This window comes from Columba livia, chromosome 7 (assembly GCF_036013475.1).
Source record: "Columba livia isolate bColLiv1 breed racing homer chromosome 7, bColLiv1.pat.W.v2, whole genome shotgun sequence".
Lineage (NCBI taxonomy): Eukaryota > Metazoa > Chordata > Aves > Columbiformes > Columbidae > Columba > Columba livia.
Window position 1 is genome coordinate 1,505,483 of NC_088608.1, and position 15,931 is coordinate 1,521,413.

The 15,931-nt window shown below is 49.9% G+C and overlaps 1 protein-coding gene across 11 annotated transcripts in view; it reads right to left on the minus strand.

Moving 5' to 3' along the window:
* Positions 1-345: 345 nt before the first annotated feature.
* FMNL2 (formin like 2) overlaps positions 346-15,931 on the minus strand; it is a 129,362-nt gene continuing 113,776 nt past the window's right edge. For 5 of the 11 annotated variants that reach the window (XM_065070195.1, XM_065070187.1, XM_065070183.1 and 2 more), the window contains exons 15-27: positions 15,270-15,461; positions 14,331-14,351; positions 12,546-12,670; positions 11,523-11,725; positions 10,733-10,967; positions 10,105-10,173; positions 9,870-9,950; positions 9,472-9,601; positions 9,180-9,343; positions 8,502-8,603; positions 7,944-8,042; positions 7,001-7,124; positions 346-2,583 (exon numbers count right to left, since the gene is read on the minus strand). In XM_065070195.1, coding sequence (XP_064926267.1) covers positions 2,474-2,583; positions 7,001-7,124; positions 7,944-8,042; positions 8,502-8,603; positions 9,180-9,343; positions 9,472-9,601; positions 9,870-9,950; positions 10,105-10,173; positions 10,733-10,967; positions 11,523-11,725; positions 12,546-12,670; positions 14,331-14,351; positions 15,270-15,461 — 1,655 coding nt within the window. In that variant the 3' untranslated portion in view covers positions 346-2,473. The other 6 variants (XM_065070191.1, XM_065070185.1, XM_065070189.1 and 3 more) reach the window with 4 other exon arrangements.

A 15,931-nucleotide genomic window follows, 5' to 3' on the forward strand; every position in this document is an offset into this window, starting at 1 on the left:
TTTCTAAGGAACCAGTACTTTTAAAAGCTTTGCGTTTAGTTTGCCATTAAAAATAAAAATTATGCAAATTATTCTAATGGGACTCTTTTGTCTGTCTTAATTAGCGCTTGCAAAAAGAAATGCAGCTGAAAAGGAAACTGCTTTCAAAGCAGCATGGTGAGGTATCGCATAATCTTTAAGGGAAATGAGCTCAAGCCCTTGTACTGTTCGTTTTCATGTATCTATGGCACCCAAAGCAGCCGCTGCATTCTCTCTGCTGCAACCTCCAGCTCTTCACCCCTCAAATACACCATTTGTGGAAAAACAACGTAAAAGTGGCCAAAAAACCCCCTCTGGATTGCAGTGTAGTAGTGTAAATAGTTTATTTGATCTTATGGCAGGAACAGACCAGGAAAGTAACATGAACTGCTTTTATAAAACACTCCTAATATTGCTAAGAAGCAGGTCTATTACTAGAAAAATATTAAAGAGAACATGCCAGCATTATATTCTACTCGCAGGATAATTTGTCTCTTCAATTCAAAAAATAGCTTTTTGAGCTCCACAGTGGGAGAGCCAGTGCTTTTCACCGCTCGTTTGGTAAATTAATTGTCAGATTCTCTTAGATTAGGACGCTCTTGGGTCACGGGGGTGAGGAAAGAGGCGCCTGGGCATGTTCTCTTTAGCAGGTCAAGTACACGTTGCTGTAAATGCGAGGAGGTGGCAGTTTTTAACGTAAACGGCCTGTGAATGGGTGAGCAGAGGTCAACGTGGTAACTTTGAGCCCCAAACTGTCCATTTAGTTAAATATAAAAACAAAAACTATAAGTTAAAATAACATTCAGATTGTATAGCACAGGCTGATGCACTTTTTTTTTTTAAACAATATTTACAATATTAGCCGGAGGCCAAAGTGGGAGGAAAAGAGAAGTGTAAAAACCATAAAAAACTGCACCAATTTTGTAGCAAAATATCTGTACATTTAAAAACAGATTATCATATAACTACACATTATCCGAGAGAAAAAAAAACCAAAACGGGACCTTCACCAGTGGTTCACATAAGCACAACATAAAAGAAACAAAGAAATTCAGTGGTTAAATACTATACAATAAATTTTACAATTAACATATTGATGCAGCGAGACCGGGAAGGGGGAGCTGGAGGCAAAATGTGTCTTGGAAAGCAGGAATTCCTCTGCAGCCCAGTTCCTCGCTGCCGAGAAGACCCCGGCCCCGCGGCCCCGGCCCGGCCCGGCCCGCTGCTCCGCGCCACCGCGGCCCCTTCCACGCTTTCAAATGGCAAAATGTCACCTGTCACCTACCGGGATCTGAGCCTGGGCGGGGAACTGGAACCGGATGGTCCGAGGGATCGGCGCCGGGTGTGAATCCCACCGAGCAGGGCACGGGGCGCTTCTCCGCGCGAGGAACTGAACCGCCGCGGTCCTGCGGGTCCTAATACTGATTATGGAGATGTTAATACCTTAGTGCTAATTAATAAATACACTGTTATCCAGAAGCTGCCTCCGGCTGCAGCGCACGTGGCTCTGCCCCCTCCTCGATCTGCGCAGCGGCCTTGGTGCCCCAGCCCCACATGGCACAAACATCCGACCTCCTGGTGACAATGCCGAACATCCCGTTGTCACCGGCGGACGTGGTGCCGCATCCCTGCAGTGACGCCAAATATCTCGTTGTCACCAATGGACGTGGACCCACATCCCTGCGGTGACGCCGAACATCTCGTTGTCACCGGCGGACATGGAGCCACATCCCTGCAGTGACAATGCCAAACATCTCGCTGTCACCAATGGACGTGGTGCCACATCCCTGCAGTGACAATGCCAAACATCTCGTTGTCACCAATGGACGTGGTGCCACATCCCTGCAGTGACAATGCCAAACATCTCGTTGTCACCGGCGGACATGGTGCCACATCCCTGTGGTGACATGGAGTCTGTGTGCACGGTGGGAAAAGGGACGGGGCCCTTCTGGGAAACATATAGAAAGCCCTTTAATGTCTTGCTTTTTGTAAAAACAAACCCAAACCCACCAGGAGGCGTTGGTAAGTGCAGCTGGAGACGAGGGTCACCCCTCAGCGCCAGCACAGGAGTGCGTGGAAAAGCCGAGCGTCACCGGGTCACAACCAGTCGGGATGCGGGTCAAGGTCCACAGGAGACCAGTCACTAAACTTTCGTATCATCAAACCAAACTAAACACCCCCCAAAAAAACAACATGTTATTTTACATTTTGGTTAAAAATACTGAATAATGTATTGGTGTAAAAAGATACCCAATCAAATCAAGTCCTATTGCTTTGATTAATTTGAGCAGGTACTTCAATTTCAGGCACTTGTTAGCTACGGTTGAGTGGAGAGCCCCTCGCTGGCGTTCCTATGCGGGTTTTAGGTCTCGGAGCCCCTTGGAAGGTCAGTGTCACTGATGCCGAGGCTGGCAATGGGCTGGCGGGGCCGAGGGATGGCTCCAGCCCGCCGGGCTCACATGGCGATCTCGGCGCCGTTGGCGGAGCGCAGGTTCTGATCGTCGAAGCGGCGCCGCACGCTCCTCCTCAGCGCGTCGGCCCGGCGGTACGGCTGGTTTCGAAGATCTGCGGGGAAAGCGGCGGCGGTCAGAGCGCGGCCCGGCCTGCGCGCACACACACACACACACACGCAGACGAGACAAGGCAAAGTCCTGCTGGAAGCCAGTCAAAGCAGCTTGTGTAGGCAGAGAAGGGACTTTCACCCCACCAGAGCAGAAGGCAGCGGATACGGACGAGCCCTTTCACTACGCCCCCAAGCAGCGGGTAATACTGGTGGAGGCGATGCCGGCGGGTCAGTGAGGAGCCCTCCGGGCCGCTGGTGTTGATGGAGCTCAGCGGGGAAGGCGACACCGGCTGAAATCAGCCTGCCCGACGTGTCCTGCTCCTTCCCCAGCCCCTCAAACACCAGTTTTCTAGAGCGGGATGAAGCTCCTGGGGATGCCTGGCCCAGGTGCGCATGTTTGGCAGCACGAGGGTGGGTCTCTGCTCACTATTTATCCATTTGCTTAAAAGAAGGTGCCCTGAGGTGCTTTGCAACTGGCTTGCAAAGCTCCAGCCGCCGTCCTGCCCGGCAGCGGAGGGGCCAACGCGCTCCCTCCTCATCCTCGCCCAGCAAAGCTCAGCTCAACCCGTCCTGCAGCTGCTGGGGAGGCTGCGGGAGGAAGAGGAGGGAAGATGGAGCATGCAATGGGTTGAGAAAAGCTGGAGGTGGTGCTGATGAAGATGTGTGTTACATGAGCTGTTACAGGTGGTACAAGTGCAGTTATGTATGAGGAGCACGCTCGGTGCACCTGGAGGCTAATTCAAGTTAAAATATTTCTCTACTGGAAAATAAATGTGCTTTGGACTGGGCAAACCCTCCTCAAATCTCTCTTCATCTTGAGTTTAAATACAACTCCGGAAGCCAGCGCTGGGTGCAGCCGCTGGGAGGTGCCTCTGGCTGCTTGTTCATCCCTCACGTCCCCTTTGGTGGCCGGAGCAGGACTGAGACGGGGGCAGCAGAATATACAGGGAATTATGGAATTGCAGAACAGTTTGGGTTGGAAGGGACCTCAAAGGTCCCCCAGTGGGGACATCTTCAGCAGCTCAGGTTGCTCAGAGCCCCGTCCAGCCTGGCCTGGGATGTCTCCAGGGATGGTTCATCCACCACGTCTCTGGGTACCTGGGCCAGGCTCTCACCACCCTCGCTCTGGGGCTGGGACTGTCTATCTCAGGCTAAACTTGGGGAAAAAAATGGCCAAAATGGAGCAAATATGGAGCCGGTCACCAGCGTGTGGATCCTGCAGAGTGTGGGAATCAAGGGTCGGGTCTCCCCCGGGCTTTGGGCTCTCACCAGTATTACACTCAGCCACATCTACCCCCAGCTGCCTGGCGCACAGAGAGAGGAGGAAGCCAAGTAAAAAGTGATGCTTGCCAGCTCTGTGTATCCTCCACCACCGGTGTGCTAGAAGAAATCCTTACCCTCGAGTGAACATTGGGAAATTTAGTGATATTATTCTTCTTTAGGGCTAAATAGAACAAAAAAAAAAAAAAAAAAGAAAAGAAAAGAAAACAAAAACAGAAGACAAAATGATGGTTAAGTAAAAAAATGGGATGGAAAATGAAGAGCAAAGTCAACTCGGTGTTTGAATCCCAGGCGCGTTAGCCAGCAGAGCGGGGACACGGCCACGGGGTTAGGAACGGGGGGACGGGCCGCCCGCGCCCCCCACAACCACACTCCAAGCTGCTTTGAACATTGGCTCCAGAAGAGACTACAGCAATTAACTCGAGAGAGCAAATAACCGTCGAGCTCATTACAGTTTGCGATTTTATTAGAAGCACTCGTAAAAATACAGACCGCGGAGGCGGGACGCTGTTGTCTTCTTAAGCCGCTGAGCCCTTAATTCAAGACAACAGCGTGGGAGACATGCGGGTTAGAGGCGCCCACACGGTGGAAATGGCTCAGTTCCATGTCAAGCTTTTCCTTGTCAGGGTTCCTGCAGCTCCAGCACATCGCTGAGTGTCTCCCCAGCTCCGTCCCCCCGGCCCTCGGTTCACGTGCTGCCGAGCAACCCAGCTCTGCACACAGCGCCCTGGAACCGGCCAACGTCTCTGGTTTTATTGACATAAAGCTGGCATGGAACTGAAGAATGTTAAATACGGACGTGACCGGACGAGAGAAGGTTTTTATTCTAGTTGTTTTATCCCGTGTCTCACATGCAGAGAAACATGCTGGTTAAAAAGTCTACACCGCATCCCTCCTCGCAGAGTAGTTACAGACGACCCTTCCGAGGCACAAAGTCCCGCTTAGTTAATGCGGACTGAGGTTTTGCTTTGGCACGCAGCTCGGGTGTTACATGCATTTCACACAGGTGGGTGATGCCATAGAAAAGCCAAGTGAACCGTCACTTTTTGACCGCATTTGGTCTCCTCGGTCTGGAAACCTGCCCCGAATCTGCTGCCAGCACTGGCTGCTCTATGGCATCCGTCAGGAGGGAGAGATGCCTTTGAAACGCAAACTCGGTCAAAAGCATCGAGCCCAAAGTGGATGGGATGGAATAAAAAGTCACTGGAACACAAGAACATGCAACAGAGGTGACAGAAATACAACTTGAGGCGGACGCTGGACGTCACTGTACACTCAACATTCACATGGTCCTGGCTGAGATCCGTACAAACGGGGAAGGGTCAAAAATCTACAGCAACCTTTCTTTTGGCTAAGAGCAGCAGGTGTGAAAGAGGAATAGTTTAGTAATGCAATTCCTCAGTGAGAACAGGTTCGCAGAAGAACCGAGAGCCCCGCTTGGCGGTTCGAGCGGTAAAGGGCACAGTCTTCAGCACTGCATGGGAATAACAGCCAAACAGACAGACAAACAGCCGTCAGAAGCCGATCCATCGCATTAGTACATGTTAGTGCTCGGTTACGGACGCCCAGGGACGATTTTACACCTATTTATCTTGCCTATCGCCCTGCGCTCCAGCAGGCTTGGGCAATAAGGGCGTTCTGAGTCTTTGAATAAATACTTCTTACTCTTACATCGGGTTCAAGTCGTTTTGAGAGACTTTTGCTAAATGTGCTCCAGAAAAGGGAGAGTTGTTAGTGCTCTGCTCCACATCAGTGGAGCTTTCCCCATTTGGCGCTACCCAATTTAAAACAACACTACCCAATTTAAAACGACACTACCCAATTTAAAATGATGCTTTTATTTCCATACCATTGACAGAGACCTCATGGGCCGGACCCAAGTCCTATCTGACTTTCTGTGCCCAACCTTTATTATTCAATAGCTCGAGGTCCTCAGAAACAGCCCAAAATGGGCAATAGCAGGCACGGGACCACAGGAAATGTTTAATTTGAGTCTGGCATGCGGATGGGCTGCTACCACACAGTTTATTTCTCCTGCAGAGCAGGAGGACCATTTTACCAATTCTACAAGCTTCCAGGAGGCTAAAGGACTTGTAGAAGCAGTAATAGATTAGATTAGCCAATCTGCCCTTTAAATAAAGAATATTATCTTAGGAAGCTCATAAGGTTAAAAAGAGTTGTGAAAGCTTCAAGCATTTCAACTGTAATCTAATTGGGCAAAAATTCCCCGGCCTTCCTCACTGTATGTAAAACAGCTCCCTTGCCCTCCCACAGGAAAAACTGCTCCGAAAAGCACCCAGGAGCAGCAGCCAAGGGAATCCTGCCCAAAGACCTTCTGTGTGCTTCTGTGAAATGGAAACAAATCACTACGAAGCTACCAAAGCGTTAAAACCCCGTTCCTTTCCACAGCACGGCTGGAGAACGTGCGGTACAATCACAGCACCGCAGTCAGGGCAGCCGCACGGGCTAAAACTGCTCTGGGTCCTGGGCAAAATGCAGTTTAGAAAGCGGCTCCTTTATCCGCAAATCCTGGCACCAAAGTCCCAGCCACAGCCGGGGGTTCTGCCCCTCGCCCCGGGCAGCGGTGCCGACGCTGCCGACCAAAGGAGGAGCAGTAAAACCAGCAGCAGTTTAGGGTCATAAATCGTTGGGGTCTGACTAATTGAACTGCCGTGACTGGGCAACAGTGCGGTGCAATTGCTGTTAGTACATTTTAATGAAAATGTAAGGCTCTTAATCATGTTAAAACATCCGCCATTCGTTCCATTTATGGGGAAAATGGGTTTCTGGGGAAGATCTGCCCGACATGCACATCCCCACCGGAGCATCGGCTGAGATCCAGCATGGAACTGGCTACCTGGAGGAGCAGGGACCGAGTAACTCCCGACATGTGCAAAGAGAAGAACCAAGAACCCAAGCGTGTGCCCGAGGGCACGGACAAGCAGGTTATGGGGGTTTATTTGTTACATCCCAGGAGTAAAAGGTTCTATATTTGATTCCCAGCATATAAACAATTTCTTAAGCTGTGCTTGAGTCACGCTTTTAAGTACACAAAGCGCTTGCGATAGCTACTAGGCAGATACAGATTTTCATCCTTTGTGAAAGGGCCTCTCGGATTACGGAACAAAAGGTGTTTACCTGTTATAATGTCTTCGATAGCGCCATCCTTCCCTTCGTACACATGCCTGTTATCCTTGACTTGCCGCCGCCTGAGCTCTGCAATCAGCTCCTGCTGCTGCCTCTTTGTTTTATGTGAAGGAGACTGAAAGCCAAGAAAAGAGGATTTGTAAAAACCCACCCCCAGCAGCCCTGAATGTCAAAAACCAGCTGATCCCCATCAGCAAACAGTAATTGCCACTTTTTTGCCCAGTTTTGCAAGAGTAGGAAAACGCAGGTGTGCGGAGAGCTCACGTCCCACGGAAAAGACAGGCAGAGCCACAAGTTATCCCGGCCAGGCAGCTTTTCTTTCTTAGGTTTGTAATTTATTTCCAATGCTTCTCATCGCTTGGAACTGGAGCTCCAAGCTCTTCCCTCTGAAAAGCATCAGGGGGCGGAGGAGAAGAGGCTTTTCCTCGGAGGGAAAAGCTGGGCTGGGATTAAAGATCCCAACCGCAGCTGCAGGAAGCAGCACCAGCTAACTAAGTGGCCACCTGAGAGCCCAGGGAAACTGTCTCTAGCAAATCCAAACTCCACAAAAAACCCACATCAGGAAAGTTCCTATTAAAGGAAGGGTCTGGGGACAATGGGTCCTTGTCCTGTTATCGACAGGCAGCTCCACACCCTGAACACCAAGCGTGTTTTAGACAGAGCCGAGGCCAGAGCAGGACAAAGTTCAGCTGACAGTAATGATAACGAGATCATTTGGTCTATTCAGTTTTTCTTAATTTTGCGTCATTTAAAGTAGCAGAACCACACACTTGTATTCTTTCAGCTTATTTCGGTTCTCTCCTCATATGGAGAAAACTTGCACAGACTATTTATAGGCAACTATAAGTCTGGGCAACCGAAGCGGAGGTCTGTGAGCTCTCAGGAGAAACACATGAACACGATGGCTCTGGCTGTAAGATGATCCGTTTCGTACCTTCTGGTCCTGCTGCTCCATCAGTGCTTCTTGCTCCATGAGTTTTTCCATTAAGGCCTGCTCCTGCTTTTTTCTCAACTCATTCTCTTCTTCTGCTTGCTATTCATCACGAAAAAAGACAGGTTAGAGCTTCCCGTTGCTAGAGAGAACTGGAACATTACAAATGAGTAACGCCATCACTTGCTGCCATGGGGCTTTCCAAGGAAGCGAGCTGACACTCTGAACACAATCTGAACAAAACTGGGCTGGGAGAGACCTTCCTAAATCACACAAACCCTCCTCTCCCAGCCCCAAAAGACAAGTCTCAGCTGCAGTCACTCAGAAGTTCAATTTCTGAGGATTCCTCCAGCGCCTCAGCCAGCCGTGTTGTCTCTCAGCCCTGAAAATAATCCCTGAACAACTATTTGTGCTGCCCTGAGCTGGTGTTGCTGTGCTGTTGGGGATGGCTCACGCTCTGTCAAAGCTAGAGGGAGCCAAGAGCCGTTCTGCTGGGAAGAGAGGAGAAGAGACAGAGAAGAGAGAAGAGGGAAGAGAAGAGAGAGAAGATGCTCCATTTACCTTGTAGGCCTTCACAAACCGGACAAACACTGGGAAAAAGACGGAGGGGGGTGTTGTCTTGGGATTCTCGCCAAAGTACTTCACAGCATCATCGAAGGCATCCTACAAAAAGCACAGATTTACTGTGTTGCACAGATTTCAAGATAAACTCACCACCCACTGCTGCAGTACTCAGTGTAAAGGGTGTAGATGTCCTCTGCGTGTGAAACCCTTGGCTCAGAGCAGCACATCTGGGGACAGACTATTTAGCAGGGCCTGTTGCAATAGGACAAGGGGTGATGGTTTTAAACTAAAGGAGGGAGATTCAGGCTGGACATGAGGAGGGAATTGTTGCCCTGAGGATGGTGAGAGCCTGGCCCAGGTTGGCCAGAGAGGTGGTAGATGAACCATCCCTGGAGACATCCCAGGCCAGGCTGGACGGGGCTCTGAGCAACCTGAGCTGGTGAAGATGTCCCTGCTCATGGCAGGGGGGCACTGGGGAGCTGGGAAGGTCCTTCAACACAAACCATCCTGTGGTTCTTTGATCTACATCTAGAACTTGAACTCAGGACCAAATCCCCAACCTTGCTGCACCTTCTCCTCCTCACATGCACATCAAAGCCCGTCCTTGGCAGTGACATGCCGCCATTCACTGTGCCACTCGCACCCCCTTGCCACACCCTGAGAATAAAGCAATACCTGGGCTATTTTGGCGTCATCCTGCAGTTTCTTCAGCTTCCCTTCGTTGTTCTGAATGAACTCCTTCAGCATCGTGTTGTGGTCGTGCATGGTGTACTCGCGCTTTGTCAGATCCAGGCCTCTCTGCAGCTCCTTCACGTCCAAGAGGACGTTTTCAAGAGACACTTGGGAATACAACAAAAATGCTACATGTTGGGCAAATGCCTGAACCCACAGGTTGACCAATTTGCCAGTGAGGTGCCCATGGCACGGGTGCCACCACCGCTGGCCAGACACAGGAGGGTGATGGTACCTGCGGCCGCCTTCTCCACGTAATGCAGCTCGTTGTAGAAGAGGGAGACGTGCTGGTACTTCTCCTTGACCACGTTTGAAATATAGTGCAGCAGGGTCTGCTTTCGGTCCGTCGACTTTGTTTCCAGGAGCTGGGGAGAGAAGGCCAAGAGGTGTCTGGGTGGAGGAGCAGAGTGCAGCAAAGTGACCCTCCCTGCTGTTCCTCCATCTGACAGGGACGGCTGCAAGTTCTCATTTAAGTGTTCAGCAGGTGGTTTTCAAGCCGCGGTCTGCAGAGCCTCCGAAGACACGTGCCCTCAACTACGCAGCTCCCAAAACTACAATAAGCAGCCACTCGCCATGTCTGTGAAACGCATTTTCCCCAAAAAACACAGCCCTGAGCACCTCTGGTTTACTTACCAGGTCTAAACTCTGCAGTTTAAATCCATACACGGCTCCCCGTTTACTGCTGTTCATGTAGTTTCCGAGAGCCAGGATTATCTGCCGGGATGGAACAGGGTGTGAATTTTCGGGACAAACGCCCAGCACATCAGAAAGCTCTGGAAGGGTCACTGCTACCTCAGCATCTCAGTGCATGTGACGGGATGCACCGGTGAGTGGTTGAGTTATTGAACGTACCCAAAATCAGACCTACCTCCAGTATTTTCTTCAGCTTTTGGGATGACTTTATTGAGACAGATGCAGCTATTATTGCGTGAAGTTGCTGCAGGTAAAACACATGAAGAGCTTTGGTTAATGCATGTCCAACGCAAGAGTAAAATTAACATCTGAACACTCACATTCTGAAAAAAAACCCTCTTGTTTTTCACCCACACCACAGGCCCCAGCAGGAATGTCATCCTGCCCTGACACGTCAGGATTTCAAACAGTTCGCTTGTGCCGCGGATTTACCACACTCAGATGTGGCTGGCAAAAGTATATTTACGTTTCAGTCCCAACGAGTGTGCAAGATGCACCAGGCTGAATGGGACACGCTCCAAAGAGCCCACGGACTGATCGTAACTTTTCCTGATGATACAAACAACTGGATTTTCATTTAAACCAGAGTAAAGAAATAGGACAGTATGGAGCAGTGCCGGGTACAAACAGCACCTGGGATTTCAGCTATTGATATATGAAAATATAGCTAGAAAACCACTCTTCTATTTGTATAATTGTTTCTTGTTCTGTCTCTGTGAGAACTGACAATGACTCCACAGCACCCAAACCTCCTCTCTGTCTCAGAAAAATTCAGATGTCCCCAGGGGTTGTCCCCAGCTCACCGGGGTCAGCATCTGGATGCTCTCCGCGAAGTTGCCTATGAAGGCCATGATGGTCATCTTCTGCATCAGCCTCTCGATCTTGCTGAACTGCATCATGAAGCGGTCCTCGTCCGACAGGTTCTCGATGGGTTTGCGCTCCCGCTCGTAGAGCCGCAGCACCTTCACTTCATTCTCGGTGGGCAGGAACCGCATCAGGCATTCCACAAAATCCACCGGCAACGTCTTCAGGTCAAACCTGCGCGGGACCCAACCAGAAGAAGCCGTGTTACGACAAGGCTCTACGCAAAATGATGGAACAGCAAAAGAAGGGAGGAGGCGGCCAAAGAGGTGACCTCCACCTCCTGTGCTGCATGGGCCTGAGTCATGAGAAACTACAAAGATGCTCAGAAGTTCCTCCTGCTCTCGTGGCCCTGGCTGGGGTGGGGACACGGTCCTGCACGGGAAGGTGTGAACGAGGTTCCTGTGCTGATGGGAACGTGCTGCTGGGCACCCTGTTTGTGTTTCCAAAGATGTGCTCGTTCCTTCCACTCCTCCGTGGCCACGCTTCATTTTTATGAGAGAAGATAGGTGGGGAGGAGCAGATAGCAGTTTTATTTAATTGAAGTGATACAGTGACATAAAACTGCAAGGTTTTTATTTTAAGTCAAGGGAACCTGATTTCTGTGAATTTCAAACCTTCCATCCAGATGCAAAAACATTTACACCAACTGCCGGTTCAAAACCATTCCACCTACCAAAAACCACAGTAAATTTCAAACATAATTTCTTTGCTGACAAGTGTTTTACTCACACGTGAATGGCTTTGCATATTTCATCCGCCGTTTTTCCAGCTTTTCTCAAAGTAATGGCAAGATTTTTGGCCCTGTTGGCATCCAGTAACGTGACTTTGTTCGAGCCTTTCTGCGTTATCTTTTGCTTGCTTGAAGTAAGATCGATGGCTGGACCTTGGGCTTTAGTTTTGAATATTTCTTCAAATTCGTCCACATTTAAATCCTAAAAAGGGAAGAAAACTTATTACCCCTCCCGTAGCAAACGGTAAAACCTGCGCTGCCCCACATTGCGCCAGCGCTGCAGTGCGAACCCTGCGGCGCCGTGGTTACAGTCGAGAGCTCCAACCAGGGGCTGCGGGATGTAACAAACTCCTGAGTTTGTGTTCAGGAAACTCGACCTCCACCCATAATAGGTCCATAGATGTTTAAAAGTTCAGGAAAATACTCACGGGAGCACCCAGGCTTCCCCCAGCCATGGGCATGTAAGACCTGTGTACTCGGCTGTGCTCTGTGTGCCTTTAGGTTTCCTTCCCCAACATGCAGCCACCACCCAAGCTTAACTCCTATAGGCCAGACCAGCAATTTTAGGCTGGGAAAAATGCATCTTCCTCATCCTGGTTGATATGTTTTAAACAAATGCACACAACAGGGATGCAGTCTTTATAACTGATACTGCCAGCTGCCATCACTAGTTCTCCACCAAGGGGCTCGTGTTGCCTTTCCTAATGGGTGCCAGGGGCCACAGGATGAGTTATTTGCCAAAATAATTGCTGTAAGCTTCATCTTCTTAATGGAAAGGGCTGTGGAGCATTGGAACAGGCTGCCCAGCGCAGTGCTGGAGTCACCATCCCTGGAGGGTTGGACAGACAGACATGAGGTTCTCAGGACATGGGGCAGTGCCAAGGGTGGGTTAATGGTTGGACTTGAAGATCATAAAGGTCTTTTCCAACCAAAACAGTTCTATGATTCTAATCTATCCCCGCAAAGACTGATATTCACACGTATTATGGCCAGAAGCAGGAGGCAGCAGGCAGAACTTGTACCTCCAGGATCCTTTCGTCATCTATTTCGTTGAAGACCGTCCCATTGATCTGGTTGGGTTTGAGGGCAACCCAGTTGAACACCGGCATGCGGAACTTGGTCTTGATCGGCTTCTTGATTTTCACAGCTAAAGAGAGCAGAGGAGAGGAAATGTCAAAGTCCCCAACCACTGAAAAACCCCCCACGTGCCCAGGCCACACTCTTGAGTCGCCATTTCAGCACCAGGGGAAGAACTGGCCAGAGCTAAAGGGTCATACTGGGAAGCCTGGAAAGATCTTGCTGCCTCGACAGACAAACAGCACACACATCTGGTCTGTGTCACAAAACTCCATGCAGAATAGGTGACAAGAAGACAAAAAAGCCCCTTTCGCAAGGTTTTGGTATAGGGAACGGCCCCACTGCAGTGGGGCAGGGCTGCTCCTCACCAGCTTTGTCTTTTAAAGCAGCACCGTGAGCTTTAACATGGTTCACATACCAGATTTAATCTTCTTGTGCTGTGCAGAACCACTAAACGATTTAGTAACTTAACAGAGCAGCTAAGAAAATGAAGCCACACTGCCCTCATTAATCTGCGAGAAGAGTACAAAAATCAGTGTCGGAGCAATGAAAGACACTTTTCTGTTCCTATTCCTAACAGGTCTGGGACGTACATGAATAATTTCTGTAATTCAGTTCTCATTTCTTTGTATCTTGCTGTAAACATGAACTTGTTAGTCGCTACAAGATCAGGATGTTCATTAAAATGATGAACCAACGATGTGGGGACGGAGCGCGTTTGGTTTGGCTCGGTGTTGGCTCCCGACTCGTGCCCACCTGCAGCAGGAGCAATCTTGCTCAATATCTCCCTCTCCGCAGAGATGCTGGACTTTTTCCCCTCGACTTCAGAAAATTGCCACGTTCCCAGGCTGCAAAGCACTTGAGCAAGTATTATTTGACTTCCCCCTAAGGATGCTGTGTGTATGTTTTTGCCAGGACAGAGATGACCTATATCAGGGGACGGTCCCATTGTGCACCAGAGCTGGGTGAATGCTCAAAGCATTTCTCTCGCTTTGTTATCCCACTTTAAAAACAAGAATTGAGTTGTGTGTCCATGTCTCTCTCGTGCTCATACTCATTTTGCAGGGACATCACAAAAAATAAATTACTGGCACGAGTATTTACTTGAAACAAAGAACCGCAAGTGAATAACAGGGAACATACACAATATGCAGCTGTATATTTTGAGAATTATATTTATCCAACTGCAATACACAAACACACGTGATGAGCTTCTGCTCATCTAAACCAAACAGTTTTACTCTTTGCTTAATTAATGTGATTACTTCAAAATAATTCCTAAAATAAATTTTTAAAAAAGACATGGCTTTTTCCATCTAAAGCACTCATGAAAAATACATTTTCCACTCGTGCATACATTAGAATAGATTATTAACTGGGTCACTTGAGGACAGGGAAGGGAGCTGATTGCCTGGTGGGCCAGCTCCTGATGTAGCAAAATGTCTTCAAACTCCCCTTTTTCCCCCATCACAAAGTGGGGTGATGTCCACGCGTGGCCTGTCCTCGGTGGCACCGGGACCGCAGCGTGGCGTGGCTCTAAAGAAACCACCTGTCTTAATTACTTGCTGAAGTGCTTTGCTTAATCAGGGGCTCCTGGGTGCCACGTCCCGCTGGTTGGCGGTGTCCCCAAAGCCACCGAGGGCCCCCCTCCCCAGGGCAGCCCCACACACACATGGGCACGGCACAGGGGGACACAGGCAAGTATTAATACTTAGCAGAGAGCAACCTACAGAAGAGCTTGATGGGCCCGTCTTAGCAGGAAGCAGAAAGAACAGAGAGAAAAAAGTGTTAGTGATGGTCAGAAAAGCTGAATTTGTTATTCCACTGACCCGCCGTTGACCCAGCAGGTCCCTGCCCTGAGAAACGCTCCTTTGAGCACGGACACCACGTCAACAAGAGGTGTTTTCGCTCTCCTTCCCTCTCCGAACCCCCTGAAGAACAAAATACCCCTCCCAGCTGGCTTTGGGCATCGCAGCCCAGCACCAAACCCCAAACCTTCGCTGTGCCACATCTCTTGTGTCTTTTTCTTTTGGTAATACGCCCTGGGACCCTCTCATTTCACGATGTATTTGGCTTTCAGAGGAAACGTTAAAGGCTGGCATACTTCAGCAGTTTGGGGGTTGTTTTGTTTTGTTTTATTAAAGAAAAGCTATTAATCAGAGCTCTTCTTTCTGGACTCATATCACGCTCTTGAGATTTCCCGGAGGGGAGCTGTGCGATACCAATTAGCATTCACTTGCTTGGCATATATCAGAGAGTGCATAAAAACATAATTAAAGACAGACAGTAAATTTCTCTTCCTTCCAAAAAATATCACAAAAAACTTTGCCGTTTTTTTGCACAGACATTTCTTCATCAGCTCCTAAGAAGAAATCAAAACCGCGAAGCTCCGCGTTTTTTTCCAAAGCCATATTTGGTTCGCTTAAAGCCAAGAAATGATCACGTTTGAAAAGTATTTTTGGCGGTAGCTTTAGTTTCAGTGGAGAAGCCATCTCTTCCAGACCAAATCAAAACCGTTGGGTTGATAAATGCTCTTTGCTTTTGCAAAGCGCTCGAAGGGTGGTGCCACTAAGAGATAAGGGACGGCGTCCAGGTGATGAACCAAGTCGCGCCTCGGCACCCTGACCTCGCGGTGCGGTGACGGGCAGAGGGGCGGCGCGGGGGTTTACCTGCGAGCCCTGAGTTGAAGACCACGGTGGGGGAGGCTGTCCCGGGCAGCGGCGGCGCGGACGGCGGGGGCGGCGGCGGCAGCGGAGCCGCAGGAGCCGCATCCAGAGACGGACCCGGGAGCGGCGGCGGGGGCGGCGGTGGGGGCGGCGGCGGAGGCGGCGGCATCGGCACCGACACGGGGCCATTTTGCACTGGGAAATGAAGGGAAAAGGAGGTATTACCGTGAGCACACGCAGAAAAGTCACAGCAGCCACCTTGTCCCCCACTAGACATCTGCTCTCCACCACCACGCTGGCTCTAGCAGTTGTTGGAGGCTTCACCAAAGTACTTCGGCGCGTTAGCCCAGGAGGAAACTACCCTAATGAAAGCAGTGAGTACTTTTTTCTGTCAACTGAAGGGCTAAGAAATGGATCAACAAACACAGAAGCCACCCATGAGTGAGTGTGACTACAGCCGGGGACCTCAGCATCCTCGGCCACTGCCAGGTGCCGGCTCATTACAGCCAATGGTGGTTTTGTCACAGAATCATAGAATCATAGAATCATTCTGGTTGGAAGAGACCCTGAAGACTGAGTCCAACCATACCCTAACTGTAGCACTAAACCACGGCAGCGTAAAGCCGCTGTGACCGTCCTCAACACCAGGAACTGGCCAGCCCACC